At 36.0% G+C, this 23,790-nt stretch overlaps 1 protein-coding gene across 1 annotated transcript in view; it reads right to left on the bottom strand.

Moving 5' to 3' along the window:
• Positions 1 to 20,150, bottom strand: part of ODAD2 (outer dynein arm docking complex subunit 2) — a 72,446-nt gene extending 52,296 nt beyond the window's left edge. Inside the window, exons 1-9 of the mRNA XM_057374172.1 lie at positions 19,884 to 20,150; positions 18,596 to 18,753; positions 17,065 to 17,260; positions 16,396 to 16,502; positions 15,812 to 15,948; positions 14,728 to 14,841; positions 11,725 to 11,936; positions 10,875 to 11,009; positions 10,552 to 10,693 (exon numbers count right to left, since the gene is read on the bottom strand). Coding sequence (XP_057230155.1) covers positions 10,552 to 10,693; positions 10,875 to 11,009; positions 11,725 to 11,936; positions 14,728 to 14,841; positions 15,812 to 15,948; positions 16,396 to 16,502; positions 17,065 to 17,260; positions 18,596 to 18,753; positions 19,884 to 20,107 — 1,425 coding nt within the window. The 5' untranslated portion in view covers positions 20,108 to 20,150. The remainder of the gene's footprint in view (positions 1 to 10,551; positions 10,694 to 10,874; positions 11,010 to 11,724; positions 11,937 to 14,727; positions 14,842 to 15,811; positions 15,949 to 16,395; positions 16,503 to 17,064; positions 17,261 to 18,595; positions 18,754 to 19,883) is intronic.
• Positions 20,151 to 23,790: the final 3,640 nt, after the last annotated feature.

Genomic DNA, 23,790 nt, shown 5'->3' with positions numbered 1-23,790 from the left:
AGAACACAACACTGGTATTATCTATCAGTATCACCRTGTTGCCAAACAAAAAAGGCAAACTTTACAGAGAGGTTTATAACCAGATGTGTAACTTGTAAGATACAAGTAATCCTCCTTCTTTGTTTTGGCACTACTCAAATTTAGGTACTGCATTCATTCTAGGTATTATACTTCAAAAAAGATTCTGGAAAGTTGTAAAGACCAGAGGACATAAAAATATCTCAAAATTACAATCATCTCCACAGAAAAATGGAAGGAACTGGAGCTGTTTACTCTAAAGAAGAGACAAAGAAGGTGGTTTAAAGAACATCTTCARTGCCAATCATCTGTTCTCCATGTCCAGACAAGAAATAATGGGGTTTAACAGCATCAGGCTGATCTACGCTAGGTAAAAGAAAGACCTGACAAAACCAACTTTAATGGTAAGAATATTTGAAATTTGAATATATTGCTCACAGCAGTCATGAAATCTCCATGAAAGAAAAGAAAAGATAGAGAAGTCTTTGTCCAGAAGACACACAAGGAATTGATGCTGTTTTGGGGGCAAGCAGACGGAGTCAATTACTTCCTACATTTTGCTCGAGTCCTGTGTTCTGTTATTTATTKTTTGCAAACTTTTACTACCATGAAATGTGTTAAATAATAGGGTTTTTTATATTTCCTTTAAATGAATAATTGACCCATAATAGATAACACGATCATAGATACAGATAATAGATAGTAAAATATACAGGCTTAAGTTTCAATAGCACATGTCCCATCCCAATTAAACCCTTCCTGGTCAATACAAAGCTTTAATTTTTAAACTGATGATGTCAGTTCAGCAGGCTTGAGAAAAAGATGCAAAATTTCCTTCGGAGTCATCCCTTTCAAAGGCATTACACAAATACAAGTAATAAAAGTATAAACAAGATTATAAAGAAGATTACTCCAAATATKTTGTCCAATTTGTAGCAAAATGAAAATATATGCACAGAAATACACAAATATTGCAATAAAGTTACAGTGCACTGGAGTTTCCCAAGAGAAAGCAAAATTATGTAAAATGAAAATATTTTTGGCTCACAAACATCTCTATAAACACAGTAACTATTTGAAGGGTGTTTTATTAATTTATTTAACTTGGTTTAGGATTTAGAGTGAACATAAGTGAATGCTACCAGAAAATGAAATATTGTTTTACTCTGCATGGCAATGTCAAAGATGTTTGTTTTTTTTTTTTTGTTGTTGTTGTTTTTTTTTGTTTTTTTTCTGTTTAGACCTATGGCTGTAATTTATTCTGCCAGGGTAAAAGGATACTTTCTCTAGCACATTAAGTAAATCCTGGATAGATAGTTAAATGTGCATGTCTGTGATAACAAGCCTATGACTGAATAACAGGAAAGAAAATTGCTGTTTGCAAGCAGTTTTGTCATTCTTCTGCATAATACCCAAGTTTTAATTATGAGTATATAAAATCTGAATGGCAATTACAATATACCTGACAAAATTAAGACCAAATACACCATTTTAAAATACTGAACAAACAAAATAGCATGATGTGATACCCCGAACAAAGTAGGTCACATTATTGTTATACCAGACTTTTAAAATTAAAACTCATTAATGGAAAAAAAAGACTCCTAGGAAATAAAAACATTGTAGAATCCCAGCCCAAAGTAATATTGTCATTTTTATAAAACAAGAAATMCAAAACAAATAGTAAAGTATGAAGCAGAATTCTTAGATTAAAGTTTTGTGACTTTTTTATTTTCTGTTGAACTTGACTCTCTTAAATCTCAGATCCTTTTGTAATTTTCTGCTAGAAAAYACTTCAACATCTAAATAAATTTTGATAGAGCTTCATGAAAGACTAAGTATTGCAGTACAAAATACATAATATGCTTCAGCAAGGCAATTTTTCTATGCTAGTGAATCTCTAAACACTCTGAGTTTTGTTATGGTTTAAATACTAGTTCCAATTTTTCATCTTGGTTTATAAAACATACAAGCTGCAACTTGTTAAGACATGAGTTATGGACAAGTATAACTGAGTTATGGAATAATTCCCTGACCCACTTCCTGAATCTTCTGGCRTTCTCTAGCTCCAGCCTGGCAGTATGTAAACCATACAGATTCATATAAGTAAAGCCAGTGGAAAATCACAGGCATCCCAAAGTCTCTAAACATTCACACTGGACTACAACAATGCACAGAAGCTGCACAGTTTTAGCTGCAGATTAATACCTTGACCCTGACCCTACACAGTGGCAGAAGTGACATGTATGACATGACCCAGATACAGTGAGTTTAAATTGTTGTATTTTATGAAATATAAAATAAATGAGTTTCCAAACAAAAAAATGTCTATTATTTTCTGAGTGAACCAGGAGGTTTTGTTAGGCAACCACTGAGTTCCCCTTGGAAACTCTTCCAAGACATGAACCCACTCAGTTAGCTTTCCTTTTCTGATTCGCAGAAATTGGATTTTACTACAGAGGAGGTAAGTGTCTAACAGTTCATGTGCAAACATATGAACTTTTACTTCATTGGACTAGGAATAATGGAATATTTTTCCTAGTAACTTCTCAAACCTCAAACTTGGAAAGAAGTGAAATRGTGACCCCAAAACCACAGAAAACCCGGCCAAGATAATATATAATATCTTAACAGTGCAAGTTTATCTTCTACTCTGTTGTGAAATTTTCAGCTTAGGAGTGTATTTCTTCCCCAGATGCATCTGGACAATTTTGTAAGGGTACTTCATCTGAGGAAAATAAAGCAGATATGTTTTTAAAAGAACATGTAGAAATTTGAAAGATTTTGAAGGAAATAAGATTGAATGAGAAAGAGAAATGGGTCCAGGATTAAATTTAAATTTAAAAAAGAAAAAATGCTGCACAAACAGCACTACTGTTAACAGTAATTTAACATTGTAAACCTCAACTGCAGACTTGGAGATGAGACATATGCTGCCCATAACACAGATGTGCTACTGACCTTGTGTGACAGTGTGAGACCTACCTAAGCAATTCTAATTTTGCCTAGTACTTTGCTCACAAAGAGAATAAAAGCCTTTATGTTATTACAGCCATTTTAATTTAATGTACCCAACTAATTTAGGAAACTAGTGGATGTGAATCTGAGRAGAAAATGTAATGAGGTTGAACTAGGAAGGACCTTTGCCTCTGCAGACTACTGGAGAGCTTGCACACTGTTGGAGCTTTATAAGCACTGAACAGACAGAAGAAACAGTGTCATTTGAAACTAGCCAAAAAAAAWTTTGCAAGAAAAACAAAATTATAGCAATAGTTTATGAAAAACTAAGGGACAGGTGTTCTCAGGAGAAATTAAACAAACCTAGAAATGGGGCTTAGTGAGAGCATAGGAAAAACAAATATGGCTGAAGACATGGCTGAAACACAGGCATGCTTCTGAAATAACTGTGTTTAGTGAGCTGTGATTAAACTGAGCCTAGGTCAATGTGGAACATTTAAAAACAATGCAGAGTGTAGTTCTCACTACTTAAAATTCTTSCCTCCTTTCAGACACAATCACATTCTAATTATCTAGGAAACATAACAATTTGATTATCAACTTCAWGAATATAAAACCTGAAGTCAGATTGAGACAACTGCGGCAATGCACAATTTTAGAGTACTACAGTTAYGGTGTCAAAATCATAGCTCATTAATTTCATTACCTGCTTTTACCACAGAATACAACCCTGCAGTAAGAGGAGAATAAAACTTATTGTACATTCTTTTCCACAGTCCTTTATTTTTCATCCATCATCTCTTCTTTCTCATTTTTTACTGAATTTTACTGTTTACTTTTTTTCTTTATTTCTAGATTGTCTTTCATCTCATCAGCTATGAAACTCTAAGGAATGTGTGATCCTGTGAACATTAATTAAACCTCCACTACACAGAAATTAATCAGAGTTGGTGATGGTGTTAATGGTCACAATTCRACTGGTTGTTATGAATTTTACATGTCTCTTGGGATGAAGAATGATTGTATGGTATTTTGAGRAGAGAGCTATTCCAGTGCTTCAGAGCTGCCAATTACAATAACAATAATTTGAGAGTTCACCATTTGCCAATATTTCCTACCTAGTAAAGTTATCATAAAAATATTTCTTTTTCATGATCAGCACTATCTAGGCTGCTAGAAAATATATATCTTAACTATAAAATGCAGTTTTCACATATTTTTATTTCACTTTTTTTCAGTAACCACATTCTTTACTGAATTTTAAAATAAATTATTGGCTACYACTGGATGATGGGAGCAAAACACATTCATGAACAGTAGAGAAGAGAGTGATATGAAGGCTGACAGGTTTGCYGAGGCTGACAGGTGAGCCAAACATGGCCAGGAAACACTAGCAGGTGGCACACGACTATGTCACGTACATTCGGTATTTTATGAAAAATAACAGTCTTAGCCAAACTAAAGCAAAATTTGTTTTTCATCTTGATCTTTCTGTCCAGTTGAATAACCTCYTTCTGATTACTCTACCATATACTAGCATAAGGGAAGGGCAAAGATTTGTTGTTGGACATTTTACTAATAAGGTGGTCAGTCCTGAAAAAGGCATTATACAGACACGAAGTTACTTTATGTACAAAAATAATTTRCATGCACTTATATATGCTTATTATGCATTTACTACATAAAATATAATCTCATGCAAGACTTTCCATTAAGATATTATAAAAAAAAAAACCAAAAAACCAGTTAACTCCTATCCACAGATTGTAGAAAAAGCTTTGATGTGCAATATATGTCCTACACAGATTAGGTACTTTTACTCCTGCTATTAGATTCTAACATTTGCATCTATCATGCATATATGGCCAGATTTYAAGACTACAGGAACATCCATAAACACCAGAGATTTTAGACTTTTTTTTATAATGATCAAAATATTTTTGAGAAGTATTACAATGTGCAAAAGAAGCAAACAAATGTCTGGTACTTCAGTAGGTATACTGTAATACTAATACTATTTTTTTCTTGTCTTACACTATTTGAAATATCTTTTTTTTTGTAATTTTACTTAAACAGTTAGCATCTGAAGACCCATTTTATTCCTCAGGGTGGGATGTTCATGTCTTTTTCTGAGATTGACATGTTAGAATAAAATAGAATTACTTTTTTGCTAATCCAAATCAATTTCTTAATACATAGCTCATGAAGCTAATGTAAATTTTTMTAATGAGCACTAGTGTAATCTTAATAGTACGGAATGTGGAATGTTTCCAATACCACCGTAACTTAAAAAGGCTATACTTTTCCATGATGCAGTTTAAAAATACTGTCTATCCTCTAYAGCATGCACATTTTGAGAAATATCTACAAGCCACATCAATGACTTCACAAGTGGCATACATTTATAACTGGTTCTTATAAAAGAGTTGCTATATACATCAGCTGCTAAACTACACAATTTTCACTTGCACAGAAAAAATATATTTTGAAAGGCTGAATGTTTTCTATCACAAGATTTTGTGAGAAAGATATCTGTTTTTCAGATATCCAAAACCTTGCACCTCCGATATGATAAGTCCCATCTTAGAGATAAACTGTGACTGAATTTATATTACGGCCTAAAAAGGAAGCATGCAAGCAATTCTTAAGTGTTTTCTGCTTCCCCTCAAAGCAGAGAAAAGTCACATTGTAAATACTACATAGGGTGTGCGAAAGAATTCCTCAAACATATCCAACTGCAATTAAAGATTTGGTTCTAAATGTTCCAAAACAGGTTCCCTGTTACTGTAATAGTCTAGACCTTCCTTGTCCACATTCCTACCCTTCAGGCATACATGGATTTGTCCCAAGTCCCTTAACCCAAACTTCCAGATGTCCCCCTGTCTTTTCCTGGGAAATAAAACTCTCCCATAGAGTTTATGAAAAAATCCTGCATCTTAACTCCTAGCAGTCTCCCTGTATCATTTCACTGTCTATTTGACTTTCTGCATTTCTAACCTTTCTTGTTCAAGAATGCTCCAGGGACAAAGAGATCAGGTGGGGATCTGCTACTCCTTCCTCCAACCAATACACAATTACATTTCTCTTAYCAATAAATTTGAGCTTCCTAAGAAAATAAACACTGCCTGTTGTATGGCAACACACTACATCCTTCCAGCTCAGGTCTGCCTGCACTGCAAAGAGGAAGCAGAAGTTTATGGGGAGGTCTTGTCCACCCAGCAATTACTGCAATGCTGTTAGAAGAAAGAGAGAGAAAAACAAGAGGAGAAAGACAGAAAGAAAGAATGGAGAAAGAACAGGAAAGAGGCAACGGCCAGAAGAAATATTCCTGCACATTCCTGCCTCCTTGGTCTCTTGGCCATTTTTACATAATGTAAGTCCACTACAGAGGGGCTTCCAGATACAGGAATGTTGCTTGAATGCACCAGTTTTCCAAAGGTCCTGCCAAAATTCAGCGGTGGAGCAGACCTGGACACACCCAGTACATCCTGCAGATTTTGTACCTTTTCCTTGCCCAATGAATGAGATTTCACTGAGTCATGTGACAGACATTGTCCCTCCCCAGTCATCCTCTGCTGTGCAGTACCAAGGCACCTGGGCATCTGGTGGGAATTGCTGTTCAAGCTCACCCTGGCTCCTGTGCAGTGCCATAACCTTTCTCCAGCTCCTGGGCCTGGCACAGGACACAAACAGCTGGGGAGAGACAGTAGATTTGTCCACCTATGATTCCAAAGCAGAGAAGAAACATAATGCTGTTCTGGGAATGAGSTCTTTTGCACTGGAGTAATTCCAAACAGATATGAAATTAATGGGTATTTTACATGAAGTGTGAGATTTGACTGGTTTCACTTACATACTTCTGAAATACAGCCAAGAGTAGAATCACTTTCCATGTAAGAAACTGAAGGATGAACTCTGTAAATGACATGGTCCTGCAGAACTCTATTCATCCTCATACTGGCATAGGTGTACATATAATAATGCCCTTACGGGAACCAAAATCAAACAGCACAAAGGCTTAAGGGATTAAAKACTTATTCTGGATATTGGCATTAGTCCTGGCACAGTCACCAGCCCCAATTCCCCTCTCAACATCTCAGTTTTATCATAAAACAGGCAACAGTCAGTGCTCAACAGTGGGCAGCACAAAGCTCAGATCTCACCCKTTTTTTTTTTTTTTTTTTTTKTTTTTCCAGTTAACAGTCCCAGCTGTGCCACAAAGAAGATTCTCCATTTCTACCTGTGGTTTCCTGTYWATAGCAAAAGGATAATTGAAAAAGATGACGCCTTCATCCTAATTCTAATATTTTTCAGATGCAAAATGTAGTCCTTCCTCCAGAAATCTAATTCTTCAGAAGCACCCATTTAATAAATAATGTCAAATCTAAAGTAGGCTGTGTGAATCTCACTGTTACAAACACCAGCAGCACACTTCATTCCAATTTTACCTACCCTGCTCCAACAGATRCCTAACAGAAGACCATCACCAAGCTCACTGACCTATCTTTGCTGCTTGTTAAGTCGATGAGGAGACATGGCAGGAACACACATGCTCCRTCTCCTGCTTCACAGCCCTGGGAARCTTGAAGGTAGGACTAAGAGCCAGACCACAGAAGCAGCTGCTTCCCAGCAGAACAATTCCAACAYGGATACTCTTTCCCAGAAAGGAAGGGGAGTGGAGAAGGTCAAAAAGTCAGAAGGGAATTTCCCCAGCACTGAAATTCTCTTTCCATGAAGAGAAATACAAGAACTGAGCCTACAGGCACAACTCGCAGGATCTTGCAAGTTTGCTTTATAAAAATAACAACTGTCTTTTTAACATTTAATGACAATCTAACACTATATAAAAACTAGGTAACTTTCAGGTTTTATGAAAGTTTTTTGTTTGCAAACTGATCTTGTAGAGTCTTGCTGAATTGTGATTCACATTAACTTTAGCAGCCATTTGAAAAATTATTGCATCTACAAATTATTGTATTTTCTTGGTATCTCAAACATCTATTATTTAAGGAACTTTATTAATTTTTTCAGATGTGCAAACACAAGCCCTTTGAAATTTGTGCTTTTATACAAATATGCTTGTAGATACTTAAATAAGACAGTCATAAATTTATTTTCTCTTTGCTGCATGTGTCATGAACACTTGCCTACATGAACAACAAGAATGCCAAAAAATCTCCCAAGTCTGGCCAGAAGTGCAGTATTTATACTAGAATTAAAATGAATTCCATGTGCAAGCTARAGTAGCACTCCATCAATAAAACATTTCAACCACTGTCTGTGGTATGGCACTGAGGCATCTCTTTTCAGCTTTATCTGACACTAGGGAGTTGTTGCTTTATGTAGCTAAGGATGATCACAGAACTATTTTAAGTATATCTTCAGCTAGTTAGTTTAATTTATATCTAACTTAAAGAACTATTGGAATACTCAAGCGTGCATGAATACATAAACAAGCATATATCTGAATTTTCACCACAAAACTTTTTTGTATTCTGTAATTTTCTATTATAAACTTCTTAATCGGTACTCATGATCTGATCAAAAATGCTGCCCTGTCATTTCCTAGCTCTAAAACATTATGCAATTTTGCTTGTTGACAGCTGGAACAAAATAGACTCATTTCTAAAACAGAGGTGAAAAATWTACTTTCCTATTTGTTATTCTCACTTTTCTTTCAGAATGGTTTTATGCAAATATAGATATAAATTTCAATACCAATTTAAGTTCAACACTAAAATTTAAACATGACTATATGAAGCATCTAGAGAGGAAAGGAAGTTTGAGAATTAAGTAACCAGGAGAGAAGAGCCTTGTCAGTGAAGAGTGTGATACATAAATGGGCCAATTAAAAGATTAATGAGAATTCATCAACAGTAATGAATTTCAAGTATCCTCTACAGGACGACCTTGGGTCTTTACTAAAAGGTAACATGGTTGTTTCTCTGAGCTCTCAGGAAAGTACAAAGTTGCTTCATAACACAGACAGAAGCAAGATATTAGCAAATTGAAAGGTTCGAAAACAACCTCTTGAACTGTAATTACATGCAAATAGGAAAAATTCTATAATGCAGAATGTATACACATTGTATTCAGCATTATGAATAGCTGAGCAAGTTACACRCTCAAAGTTACATTTGCAAAGAGTTATTTCACCATAGCCAAAATGACAAAAATATAGAGGTCCAATCTGGAACAGATAAATGTAGACAGGCTTGTATTATCCATGTTTMTCTCTGTCTCTCTGCCAGGTCCACTAGCAAGGACCCACAGACATGAACTGAGAAAAAGMAGTGTGAGTACTCTGAACACATTTTAAAAGACTGAGTTACTCTTCTACAATAAGGACTGTGAAGAGCCAAAACTTTGCTTATTCYTTACAAGTATTTAATGGTAGTACCTTAGAAACATAAAGGTTGAAAAAGATCTTCAAGATCGAGTCCAACCTTTGAGCACCATCGCATCMATGAAACTGCAGTACCAAGTGCCACATCCAGTCATTTCTTGAACACTTCCTCAAATGGTGACTCCATTACTTCCCTGAGCAGCCCATTCCAATGCTTAAYRACTATTTCAGTGAAAAATTCTTCCTGATGTCCAGCCTGAATCTCCCCTAGAACAGCTTGAGGCCATGTCCTCTCATCCCRTCTCTGACTGCCTGGGAAAAGAGGCCAACCCCCACCTGGCTACAACTTCCTTCCAAGAARTTGTAGMGAGTGATAAGATCACCCCTGAGTTCCTTTTCTCCAGGCTAAACAAGCTCAGCTTCCTCAGCTGCTCCTCATATGACTTACTCTTTCTGCTGTACCAAAAGCCAGCACCATCATTTTATCAGTTGGATGTGTATACTCTGCAGTTGTATTCAAAAAARTAARTAAGCCAGTGCTTTTATTAGCAACTTAACAGAACATAAATTCCAGTACAAACTTATAAAGGAACTTTTCCTGAGGGAAAAACATAATTAGAGTTTTCCAGAATAGTAAAGGGTTGTTGGGTTTTTGATCTGTTTCAGACATATTCAGAATTCTAACTATCTATATTTATAGGTTCCAAAAGATTTTCAACAAGTCTGTGTAAAAACCTTTCTTCTGGTTTGTTTTAGAAGATGCCTGTTTATTGTACATTTTCTTGTCCACTAAAGCATCTATCCAGACACAAGACCATGTTAGAATTATTTCAGACATGCATTAATCATAGTTGATGAAAGACTTTAGGCAACAGTTCAGTTTTAATAAAAACTCTTGAAAGTTATTATCCACATAAAGAAATATCTTGGAAAGTTTCATACAAAAAGCAAAACAGAAACCCAATAATTAATAAAGAGATTATGCCATCTTATGTTTTAAATAACACTGAACAGATGGTTTAATCTAAAGGGCTATATAAGCCAAAAATAGCAGATTAAAAAGAAAGTGCGTGATAGGAAAGTCCCCAATTCCAGAATCTGAAAATACTACATTACTACTAAAGTAATAAGGAAAGCGGAAAGGATGAGGAACTGGTCGGGTGCTCTCAAACGTAACTTTTTTACACTGCATAAAATTGTATACAATTATGTATACAATGCTTACTTACTTTTACATATTTTGTAAGTTTCTGAATTCCCCAGTATTCTGGTGAAATATCTGTGCTTGATTCCTGACGACGTAAAGGCTTCTCATCTTCATCAGTCTCTGAGGAACTTTCACCAACATCCTCAAGGCTGCTTGATGTTTTACTAAAAATAAAACCAATTTCAAACAGTTATAAACTTATATGGACAAGCAAAACAGGTATGACAACACTGCCTAATAAAAGAACTAGAAAAATGCAACTGACATTACCAAATTATAAATATAGTGATAATCACTGTAGATTGGGAAAATAAAAAAATTGAAGGAAGAATAAGTAACCCATACCATTTTGAAGTTCGATGAGTTTTAGCACTTTTAGATTTGTCACTGGCTTTTCTTTTTGTAGTCCCAGGTACAGTACTACTTTTCCCTTCTTCATCAGAGTCTTTTTTTGAAGGCTTGTCACTACCAGATTTGGGTTTATTTAAAAAAAAAAAAAAAMCAACAGAAATTATTTTTTCCRGAATATTGTTCAGCATACTGTGATTCAGAAACTCCTGACTGCCCATGCATTAACAGTTTTGGATGGATGAATAGTTCAATTAATGTCTCTGGATGATTTTTGAATTTACTTAAATGAAAGAATTTTCTATTTTCTGGCAAAGAATTTGAGTGCTTAGCTATATGGTGTATGTAGAAGTCTCTCTTTTCGCTATGAACTGATCTCAAGGGGTCATTTTCATTTCATGACCTTTATTTTTGTCCTAGAACAGACAGGGACCATCTGTTCCGTATTTACCATTATCCAAACATGATTTTCTGTATCTTTCTTCTTCTCCTTTAGTGATCTTAYTTCCAGGCAGTTTTGGTCTGCTTAGTTCTTCTGCACACTGAGATGTTCCATAGCTTTGATCATGCTGAATACAATATRTACTATTTTTCTTGTATTCCAGAAAAAATCCTAGTCCTAGCTAGCCACAATCTCTGGTGCTTTTTTGTCCCTAAATTACAATGCTGTRAAAGCAAAATGTCTTTTTGAGTCTGGGCTAGTCACTGTATCACAGTCACAAGGAAAAAAGAGAATATTATTTATGATTACAGCCAATTTCACTACATGTAGACTTTAACAATGACTGTTAAAATTCAGTTCAGAATTCAGAATTCAGAAAATTCAGTTTTAAAGATAACTACTTATCTTTGGGAAGCAGAAAGCCCAGTATTTTTCCAGTCAATACGTGGTTTTAACCTCTCCTTACTGGATTTTCTCCCTACTGAAGAACTTTTCTCATATGCATCCTTTTCTGTAAAATCACGAAGGCTCTGGGATTGGCCAGAAACTTCAGCATCAGCACCTTCTGCATCCTGATAATTCTTCCCATGTCCTGGTTCTTTAAAAAACCTATATTCCTAGTAAAAGGAGACATGGTTTGTCACTCATATTGCTATATAATAACAAATATTAAAACAATGATTTATAAGACTACGACTCTGCTTAAAAATGGTATGTATTAAATGTAGAATTAGAGTCTAAGAACAAAATTATACTGTCTTTAAAAGAACAAAACATTAAYTTGGAAAGTAGCAGTTATCGTGCAAATTGAAGTTTTCTAAATGAAGTTCATAAATTTTGAACTTCTTGGACATTATTGAATATTTGGTTTTGTTTGATTTCTAATTTGTCAAAAGTCTGTGACACATGCACTTTTATAGAACTTAGGTCCAAAGGAGTTTTATGAYTTAGAATTGTAAAGTCAGCCATTCTGCTTTCAGTGGATCATTTACATAAAAGCTATTTCCCTGTATAACAGATTTACAAAAAATTCCCACAAAAAAGTAATGAACATAAAACTGAAAATAGGCTATCATAAACTGCTAGACTTCAGTTCCAAGTAATTTAATTTKATATAGTTTAGAATTAATAKAAACACATKCCATTTAWTTTTTTTATCTTCTGTCTCTCAGGACAAAACACTGTTGAACAAGTCACATACAAGAATGGAGCTGAATGGCACCTACCAATTCTTCAGCTGTCAGTGTCTAGTACCATGGCTGATCAACAACATACAGAACAGAAAGGACTCTTGTCAACTCTTATTCTCTATTGGAACACATTCAATTTTTACAGGAAAGTCAATATATGATAGTTACTACTTATTATTATTGTTATTGCAGCTGTCACTACCAGATAGGTGAAGACATTCCTTTCTGAGTCTCATGCAAGGCAGTTTTAAGGAAACTGTCACAGTAGAGTCTGTTTTCAACTGGTCCCTGATGAGGATCAGCTGTTGAAGCCTTGCCAACTCCAGTGCCTAATTCCAAACTAACTCATGCTAATTCTCTCATTCTGAAAATGTACTCTAGACAAGACAATTTAGCACATGATAAACTAGATCAATCACAGGCRAATTGGTGCTGTAGCTTGATCAGTTAAACATACTTTAAAAAGTATGTTTGCTATAGCACTATGTGCCAACACAGCAATTCTGAATATTAGCTTAAACAAGGCCAGGCAGATATTATAAAAGTTAATTTGCTTTGCAATGTAAGTGTATGTAATGAACTTTTTGAAGCTCTCCTCTCCTCAGAAAATAAATCAAAACGATTTCCACTCATATTTTACTACATTTAGGCAAACTTGGAAATACAGCTTTTCTCTGCATTTTATAGTTTTAGAGCAGAGATTTTCCCTCAGGTACGAAAGCTCTGCAGCTCTACAGTATTAATTTGTTTAAATCTTAGTTTTAGAAAGCAGAATCTACTAAACCAGCTCTTCAGCAAGGCAAGATGATAATAAATTCCTAAACCATTAAAAAGGTATAATGTATACACTTCTGCATAAACTTCTTTACACAGCCAGGGAACACCAAATGTTTGATTTATATGAAAGGTAAAGGAAAACAGGATAAATTCTTTTTATTTGCTCTTAWTTAATAAGTGCACACTATTTCCTAAATAGTTACAATATAATTATAAGGGTATAAAATTAGTAAATAAAGGCATGCTATCTCTATTATCRGTAGTAACATTAATCTATATTAACATTTAGGATTAGAACTGAAAAAAATAGTAAAATATTACCATATTTCACCTTTCATGAGCATCAAATGAAGCCAAATCACTGTAAATACATTAAACCAATTTCTCAATACATTTATGTTGTCCTATTTATGAAATGTAAACCAATATGTAGGCATAATATTAAAAAGTATTTGTCCATGAGATAAACGAAAAAATTTGGAACTTAATACTCTTTCAAACAGAACAACTCACAACTCTAATTCCATTACTAAGTTAATATAAGTCACTGTATTTATGGAATGCTCTGCTCTTTCAAAACTGTCAAATATCTCCATCTCAAAAAAATAAATATCAGCCCTACATCCCAGAAAATCAGAAGTAAAGGACAAGAAAATTTCCCTGCTAATTACTTCCTTCTTGCAATAATTAAAATTGTTTATAAATAACCACAATAAAATGCTTGACAGGTTTTGGCCTGTAATGAATTTTACCACCAAGTTAATCTGTTAAAACAACATTAGAAATCTATAAAAAATAGTTTTATCAGAAAAAATGAAACAACTAAAATTTTATTGGCACTGTGTGATTCTAGCTAGCATACAGCTCTAAATAAAAGCCAAAACACTTGCATTTTACAGTGTCTGAAACAAGACATAGTGTAWAAGCTAGATGTTTAACTTTCAGCTCTGATACTTAAATCAGGCCGTTCTCATAAAAAAAAAGTTGTGCAATTATTTATGTTTGGGTTAATAAGAATGAAAATAAAAATTTAAGTGGTTTTGATACAGAAAAATATTGCCATAAAAAGCTGACCTCTTCCATACAGGTTTCATATTTTCCTGCTTTAACATTTCCACTGMTCCATAAAGAACAATACCAGAAGACAGGCAAAACATTATACGTAAAATTAAAAGCTGACCTCACATGTTGGATCAAACCCCACCAAAAAGTATGATAGAACAATACATGGAACAGTGTACTATTTGCTATTTACAGAAGAAACATCTTYATTAGAAACTGAACCAAATGATAATTTAAAAAGCACTCCAGACTTTCAGTCTTCATTTAATCATAGATTTATCTTTGATAAATAACAGAAATGTTCAGCCAGGTTTAAAATGCAATTCTTACCAATGTACATTTGCACAAAGAAGTACACTCAGTATCAATAAATACATACCTGTTTAGCCATATTTTCTACAAATCTAGGTGATCTCTCCCTTAAAAACGTGACTATGTCTTTATATAGTTCACTTTTTCTTTCATAGTCAATATCTTTACCCTTTATCTGACCCTTAAAAAAAGAATACATTTTAAATTGTTAATGGTTGTGCCTTACACAGGTAATTTAATTTGCATCACAAAACAGTGCATAACAGCATCAAGGTCATACTGTAATGAATTAAAGCCTCATGCTCAGCAGAGTTGATCAAACTTCAAAAACGCTTCATAAAGACACATGGATAATATTCACGGACCCCAACAGATGATCAAGATCTTACACAGAATTTTGCAAGCAATAACCATCAGTTAATTGTACCCTGTATAGTTTCACTGAAATGAATTTATGGCTTATGGCAAACAATCAAGTAAATATGAGCTTCCCGTGCAGTACAGCAGATGTCTAAAAGGCACAGAACACAACGTGATCTGAACTTTATGAGCTTCATCTATTAAAAAAGTGCCAAGTCAAAATTTCCCTGGATTTTTGAACTCTGAGGAAATCAATTTGCAGAGTTATGTCTGACAATCAGTCTGTCCTCAAAATGACTGTAAGAGCTCTGGTCACTACTTAACAAAGTAGGGGACTAAATAAAACACATCTGAGAGGAAAAAGGYAGTCAAAATCAAAACAAGGAGAAAAAAGAGAAGTAATTTCAGCTTCTGCTGAAAGAAGAAGGAATTGCTTATCATTTCTAAAAAGACCAAAGCAAGCTCTACTAGCTCCACATAATAATATCACACCTCAGAYTAAGAGCAATGAGGCACTAGAGAGGCATTGAGTCCCACAGTACCTTTAAATAGGAATAGTGTGAAGAGCTGTTAAAGACTAATCAAACACTGCAACYAAAGAGTGCAGAATACACTCCTAGCATAAAACTCATAGAAAAGCATACATTTATTACTGTAGCTTCCCCTTCTGTAGCAAAACACTAGCACTGCAAGTCTTACAGCCCCAATACAACTACCCCAAACATGTCTGAGTTTTGATTTTAGCACATAAAAATATTCATTACTCAATGGTATCCTTTATTATTACTTACTCCATTTAAAAACACGCCTGCTGTGCTGCAAGTGATAGACAAAGGATCAGTGTCATGTGGTTTGATGACTAAATAACAAATTTCTCCATGCACTTGTCTCCAGGGAGGAGCTCGGCATCCATTAGAGAACATGTAATCTGCAATCAATTAGCATTAGTGTTTTTATCCAGTTTAAAAATACTTTAATAGTTATGCTTGATGATTAATACTACACGTATGCAAATCAAATTCCAAAAACAACTCCTAAGAATTCATACTGTTAAGTATTAAGCATCAAAACTCTGTGACCCATGGCCCTATCCAACCAAAAACTGTAACTCCGCTTAGCACTTTTCATGATCACAGATTAATTTCTCTTCCTCTACTTCCATCGAATATATTTATAAAACTGGGAGATTATTKCTGTACCTAAAGGCTGAGGAGCACCATTGCATATCAGAAAATACTTTTTATTTTACTTTATAACTTTAAGGCAGAAATAAACACTTCAAATGTATTATTGAAATTAAGCCAGAAAATTTCACACAGAAATCAAGTACTTCAATGAAGGTCTATATAAATGTGAGATATGATCAGATTTGTACCTGATGTGTACTCCAGTGATTCCAGTACAGTATCTTCTCCTTTCCCAGAGAACTTCTTGAGAAGATTTACTTCATTATTTACAGCAGCTGGATTTAGCCTTACATCTCTGCAATTAATAGAAAATGGTCCGATATGTATTCATTGGAAAGTATGTACTTAGAGAATTTAAGAGAATATTACACARTTCTTTTCTTTTACATTGAGACTTAATAGAAGCAACAAAAACATGAAAATGGGTTATCTTCCACCTTCTTAATTTTATCTATAGGTTAGTGAAATTTTAGTTCCAACCTAATGCCAGTCCTTGTAACTATGAAATAGACTCAATATACTACTTAACACAGTTCCATGAAGAAATAAACAGTTCCAGAAAATATTTAATTGTGACTTTGTTGTTTGTACAAATGACTTCAATTTGTTAACAAAATGCAAAACATGTGCAATAAAAACCCCACATTTGTGGGCACACACTTGCATACCTACACCTACAGAAAAAAATTTCAGAAAAAAATGGGGTTGCATAAATTTAGTGAATAGTGAAAGGTATTTCAATAAATTTCTCTGTCACACCAAAAACACATGTTGTGGGTTGAAACCAATCTGATTTAACARTAAAACAAAAAAATGCACTGGCTGAGATGCTTAGCTTGTATTTGAAATGCACTTACTGTGAAATTTGTTTCAAAGAACTATTAAGCAGTTGCAAATCCAGCTGATGAAGAAGAAGAAGGATTTTCATTTTCAATTCTGTTTCAAGACCAGAGTCTTTTTTCACTTTGTCAAATAAATGCAAGATGGATGTATCTTCTCCTTCCACAGTCCCATATTCAGGGCCAAGAATTTTCACTATAGGATCTCTGTTAGCTGTAAACATGAAACAGAATCATGCRATGTGCTACTATGTTTTAAATGATCAGGTAAGACAAACCCTTTATTTCAACTGCTCAATGATTTTGAGGCTATTAACTTACAACAGAAAGTTTATAGTRTGCATAGCTATTCATCAAACATTACTGCATGATGTATTCTTTCATATCCCTCTACTGTAATTTGAAATGTACTTTTAAGAATATGAAAACATTAATAACAAAAATAACTTTTTCTTAACAAACTAATTGCTTTTCAAAGCCAAGATTAAGATTCATTCAGCCAAGGGGTGAATATTAAATAGTTCCCTTTATCAACAGTCCCCTTACCCAAAAATATGCCTGGCTGATTTCCAAAACAGGAAATCAAWGGGCTTAACTCACTGAAAATTGATCATTTTGGAAATAGGATTTAGTGTTAAAGAACATCTTTAAGCTTTTCTAGCAGCATTCCCAATGGTCCCATTACTTCCTCAGCTATGCCAGCTGTTCTTCTTGGTAAACAGTGACATAACTGCATATCAATGTATTTTACAAAACCATTTTGCTCTGCTCCTGCAAATGAAGTCCCATGCATCTGTGAATGGCTCTGCATGATAAAGTTCCATATTATTTTTCCCTAATATTCATGGTTGATCAGTGACAGGACCCATGATGAGATTACTCTGAAGCTTGATCTACTATGAGCATTTATATTTTATTAATGCAGATGCAATTTCTACTAATATTACCAAAGAGAATCACTGATTTCTTCTACCTCCAGGTAGGGGAAGGATACCCAATTTAGCATACCAAGAGTCTTGTCAATTTGAAAATCTAGGACTTGAGGATGACACAATGGAAGTACTCATTTTAAAGCCACTGTGAGAAGGAATCTGGAAGTGCTCACAGTGAACCTTGCATGGGTAAGAATGCTTAAGCATATTATTCTTTCTTTGACTACCTTTAAAATATGTAACATTTTAAAGGAGTAATCAACTACATACATGGGAAAACTGTTATTAGCCTGAAATAAAACATTCTTTTTTTCCCAAAACTTAAGCATACTGTCTGTTGCARTAGCTGGGTATATGTATACTCAGTATACATGAATTTGTATATGAGATTCAACAGCTTTATTTTAACTTTATTCTAGATTTCTGTGTAAATAAAAGAAGAAATAGAAACTTAATTACATTCTGCATCAGCACTTATAGCCACTTTCATTAATTAACACTTTCTCACATACTTTAAATGAAGGCATATCCATCTTCCTGAACATTTAATGAACATGAACTGAAGAAGACATATAYTTCTCAAGAAAGAGGAGAGATGAAAAAACAAAGAAGAAAACCTTCAAGGCATGCCTGTACTTCCTTTAACTGTTTTTCCACAGCAATTTGTAGCAAACGGGACAGCTGATCAAAACTGCGAACTTTGAGAGTTGATGCGGAGAGAATGAGCAATGGTTGGCCATCTTTGCTTCTGGCTTCAGACTGAACAACTGCTTCCCTAGAAAAATTAAATTGTATCTTTTTAAAGTAAGAACTTCAATTGAGAAAAACCTTGAATGTTATTCAAGCATGATAAAGCATATACAATTTCTTTAAACTGTGTTTCAGAAAATTTCCAAGGTAAACCAGTTTATTCACAGCACATCAGCAGGTGGATAGGCCCAAAGGTGACTCCATGGGAAGCCCACTCTGGAGCAGGCTCCTGGAAGGACCTATGGAGAAAGGAGAACACACTGGAGCAGGTTTGCTGGCAGGACTTGGGACTCTGAGGGACACCCACAGTGGAGCAGCCTGTTCCTGAAGGACTGCACCCCRTGGAAGGGACCCACACTGGAGATGTCATGAAGACCTGCAGTCTTTGGGAAGGACTCACACTGAAGAAGTTCGTAAAGGATTGTCCTGTGGGAAGGACCCCATGCTGGAGCAGAACAGTGTGAGGAGCAAGAAAGGTTAGAGGAAAACAAGCAATGAACTGACCTCATCCCTCATTCCCTGCCCCCTTGTGCCACTCAGGTGTATGGAAGTGGAGAAAATCAGAAGTGAAGTTGAGCTTGGGAAGAGGTAGGTGTGGAAGGTGGAAGGTTTTAAGATTTGTTTTTGTTTCTCATTATCCTACTCTGACTTTTGATTGGCAGTAAATTATATTAATTTCTGTGAATCAAGTCAGATTTGCTGATGACGCTAACTGGTGAGTGATCTCTCCCTGTCCTTTTCTCAACCTGTGGACCTTTCATTGTACTTTTCTCGCCTGTCCCATGTAGGAGGGGAAGCAGCACAGTGGACATCTGGCAACCAGCCAAGGTCAACCCACCAAGCAGGAGCAACTCCTAACACAGAAAGAAATTACACAGTTAATCACTGTTAGACACGTGCTGTAAAAATCCTTAGGAATAGACAGGGCAAATTGTAGCTAAACAGGTCTGCAAACAAACAAGACRGAATTGTCTTAAACTGTCAAAGAGMAAGTTTTTATACTCTAAATTTTAGCTCAAAATTTTTAATATATAYGAACAAAAGCTTCACTGATTTCAGCCTCCCAAATGTACTAAGGTTTTCTTTATGCTAAATGAGGACAACTTTGCTTCATAGTTCGCCTGCACTTGAAAACACAGTGCAATTTAGACTTACTTGACCTCATAACCTTCTTTAAATACTGAAGAGTCCAACTGTGTTTTCCACTCAAGGGGCTCTCTGAAGACAAATGCTGCTTCTTGAGGATGCTTGGCGYTGAAGTCCTCTGCAAACTTAATAATTTGGTTTAAAAGGGCTTCGTTCAAAGGGGTGATTTCAAGTCTGCCAGTTCCAGAGCCAGCAGCAGTCCACTGAGCCGCTCTCGCCAATGCCACTCCCATGGTSTTGGTCAGTGTCACCGGAGCCCACCTTGGCAAAGAGATCCTGTCACAGAATGACCAAACTAAGCTCTCAAATGGTTAAATACGCTGTGGCTGCTATGATTTGAAATGAACCTATCTAGGAACGACTGCATGCATTTAACTCGTTTAAATCCCTGAAGGCAAGGCCTGACTTGATGAAACCAACCCACAAATTTGAAAGAAATGGGGAAATCAGGTTCAAACACTGATTATTTCATCTTAATTCCCGGCAGCCGACAGCAGAAGGCCTCTGTCGAGGCTGTAACAAAAGGATCCCATTGTTAAAACCCCCCTGTACACACGGACAGACACGACCCCCACGTCCCCCCGGCACTTTCCCTGAACGGCGGAAAGAGAGGGGATCAGCTCCCCCGACCAGCCCGGGGCGGCCTCGGCCGTGTGGGGAGCGCGGATCAGGGGCTGGGGAGGGAGCGGGGGGAGCCGCAGCCGAGAGCCCGGAGCAGGGACACAGCGGAGCCCGAGGGTCGCACGGAGCCCGAAGGTTTTACCCTCACCTCGGGCCGGGCCCGGCGCGCCGCGTCCCGCCATGGCCGGCGGCGTTGCCGTGGGGACGGGCCGGGCCCGCGTTACCGGGACAGCCGCAGCCAACGCGGCCCGGCCGGCATTCCCCAGCGCCCGAGAAAGGGAGCGACATYTGAGCTCCTAAAGCAGGCTGGACGCTTCTGGTGTGGAGTTAAATAATGCAGTTACGAGAGTTACCCTGCTTCAGAGGTTACAGGAAGACCACCGAGTGGTTTTTAGCTTGAGTTTTAGCCAGTACCGCTTATATCTTTCCCTTGCTGTCAGCGGTTATAGGAAAACATCTTTAATTAATAACGGTTAAGACTGACCACTTTTAGTTCTTGTGGAAGCTGACAGATCGTGCTTGAAATGCTTTTTGTTAAAGGAAATGTAATGTGTACTGTGTAATTAGTGTTTCTTAAAAGGAGTAAATAAAATGGGTATGGGCAGTGCCAGTGAATGAAGYCCTTTCACAAACACAGGACAACACAGCACTGTACCTACACAAATAGCCCCAAACACAGAAGGGAAATTTATACTGTTCCCCCAATCCTATTATCAATCTGTATATTGTTGAATGAGCCATCATTCTGGATACATTTTTATAAAGAAGTTCCTACTGAACTCATTGTGCACTGTCTCATCTCTCTTACCACTGAGCCAACAAGAACTATATTCCCTGACTTCCCTTCCCACTTGTAAATTACCCCTGCAGTTCATGGTGTCCATCAAAATACCTATCAGGTGATAAAAATTGGACTTAGATTTGAGCTRGGAAGGAATGGCTACTTGCTGTACGCTGATTTTAGGAAGCTATGGTCAGCCTTCCAGTACATGTGTCCTTCTGAAGGCACAGGAATATAATCCTTTCAAGGACAGTCCAGCAGAAATACCCCRCTTCCAACATCGTACAGTCAACCAAGAACTCAGCTGGGTAAGAAACCTCTAATAATAAGAAAGGGCATGGAATATATGCGGGGTGTATCTCAGATAATAATACTATAGGATTAATACGCTTTTCTTCAAGGAGATRATTGATATACATTTTACTTACTGAAACTTTCAAGCAGTAACTGTGTATGAGTACATGTAGACTGCACAGTAATTGTTTAAGAATAGCATTGGCTTTTCTTGTTTCACTTGCTTAGGTTAGAGAAGATAGAAAATTACTAATTTCATTAGGTGAAGCTGAAAGAGAATTTTTAAATTAAAAGCCTGGTTAAAGACCTATTGCACTTTTTTTCTGTATGGAATACTATGTATGAATGCATTTCCAGAAGGGATTAAATATCTTCATTTTACTGAAGTAATGACTCTTTAAAAATTGATTTTGAGGGCAGAAGGTGCAAGAAACAAAATGTGAAAGGGAATAAAAGTATCCCTGGGTGGTAGGGAGTGAAGACAGTGAGTTTTCACACAGAGCTGAGTATTTTAAGCAAGAAGTCGGTGGAGTAAGAAATAGAATTCCTAAATGAGATCACTCTGTTCCACTGAACAGTAAGAAGAAAAGCTATTTCAATGGCAAAGATAAATAGGATGTTGTGCCCTCAAAGGCTATGCATCTCCACTGGCCATAAAAGGAGCTTTGGTAACTAACTTAGGCTTAGTTACCAGTGGAACTTTCTGTGGGGACAGGTAAGTCAAAAAAATGAAAAAGCAGAACAGATCGTGCAGGAAATGCTGGGATCTGTTATTAGTAGCAATGCCTATGGATGCTCAAGAGTCAGTTGTTTTCTGTTTTTTCTTTGTGTGACTGGCAAATGTTGAGYTTGTAGCAACTCAAAATAGTCCTAGGAAGACTGCTCTAACTCCTCTGAAGACTTGAAACCACCTTATTTAATTTATAACCTCAGTTTGTATGACTAGTTTGTGTGTATTATTTTTTTGTAAAAACGTTGGTCCTTTACCCTATTTTCAACAGCTACTTTTCCTCCACAGACTTTACACCCATTTTCTGAGTTATAATATTTTCTCTTAGACATCACTTTGCTTGGCTAAACCAGTTCAGTTCCTCTAGATTCAGACTGCAAGTTCTTAATTTATTTTACCATCTTGGTATCCCTTATTTGCCTGTGTTTCGGTCTGAGCTTTTTTTCCTAGATTTAACACTGTTTCTAAGATAATTTCTCCAAGATCCATTACAATGGCATTAATGGTCTTCATCTCTTTTGGGAGGTCCTCAGCTGCTACATTCTAGGATTACATTTGCTTTTCACATTTGGCAATTGTTGTCACCTTATAATTTAATAAATCAACCAATTTTTAATCCATTACTTTTATTTTCAGCTGATGATTCTGTAGCTTTCTGCAGGATTTGAGCATATAATATTGCAGCCTGCCCTCACAAAATCAAATTCCAATTCTAAAGAAAAGAAATATTTATAGCATGGGGTCTCTGTATTTTGATGCCTATCCTCTTCCTCTTTCCATAGTAGTTTTTGAATTTGATATTAAATTTGAAACATTTGACAGAGAGTTGTAGTCTTGGAAATAATTGATATGAACAATTTCTATTCTTGCTTGTAGTCTGTTCTCTGTAGTTTTGTGCACGATTTCAGACATATATCAGCAATAGCAGGTCATTACTGCAGTTACTGCATTGGTATTTGGGTTTGGGTGATTCCTTTGGTTACATTGAGGCATATTTTGCTGGATGATGAGGAATCTTGCCTTCTTACATCAGCTATCACTAAGAAATAATTACTTAGGCACTCCCTCACTTAGGTAGCACAAGAGTATAAATGGATATTGTGGAAGAAAATTTTTCCTGAAAGCTAAAGTGTTGAGTAGAGTAATCACTTAAAGAAATATGAAAGTACTGTCCTGGTGCCCAAAAATCAGTGTGCAAAAAATTCCAGGCAATAAAGCTGTAACATGTTCTCAAAACCAGCTTGCTCAGGAACTGGGTCCACCCAGAGATGGCATTTGCACCATGTTGAGCTAATTCTATAAACTAGTAGTAGTACATTTATGTATGAGTGACTTTTTGCTCTGTTATTTTTATATTTTGAATGTAAAAGACATTTTATAAAACAGTAGGTGAGATGTTTGCCAGTAACAGAAGATGAGATCATTTGTTACTGGCACAAAGAAATGGGGAATATGAAGAATTTGTTAACRTAGAGACTAAGGCATTTGGA

This window comes from Malurus melanocephalus, unplaced genomic scaffold (genome assembly GCF_030028575.1).
Source record: "Malurus melanocephalus ecotype Western Australia unplaced genomic scaffold, MMel_1.1 scaffold_218, whole genome shotgun sequence".
NCBI lineage: Eukaryota > Metazoa > Chordata > Aves > Passeriformes > Maluridae > Malurus > Malurus melanocephalus.
Note: the sequence above shows the minus strand (reverse complement) of the source record. Positions and strands in the feature narration are given on the sequence as shown.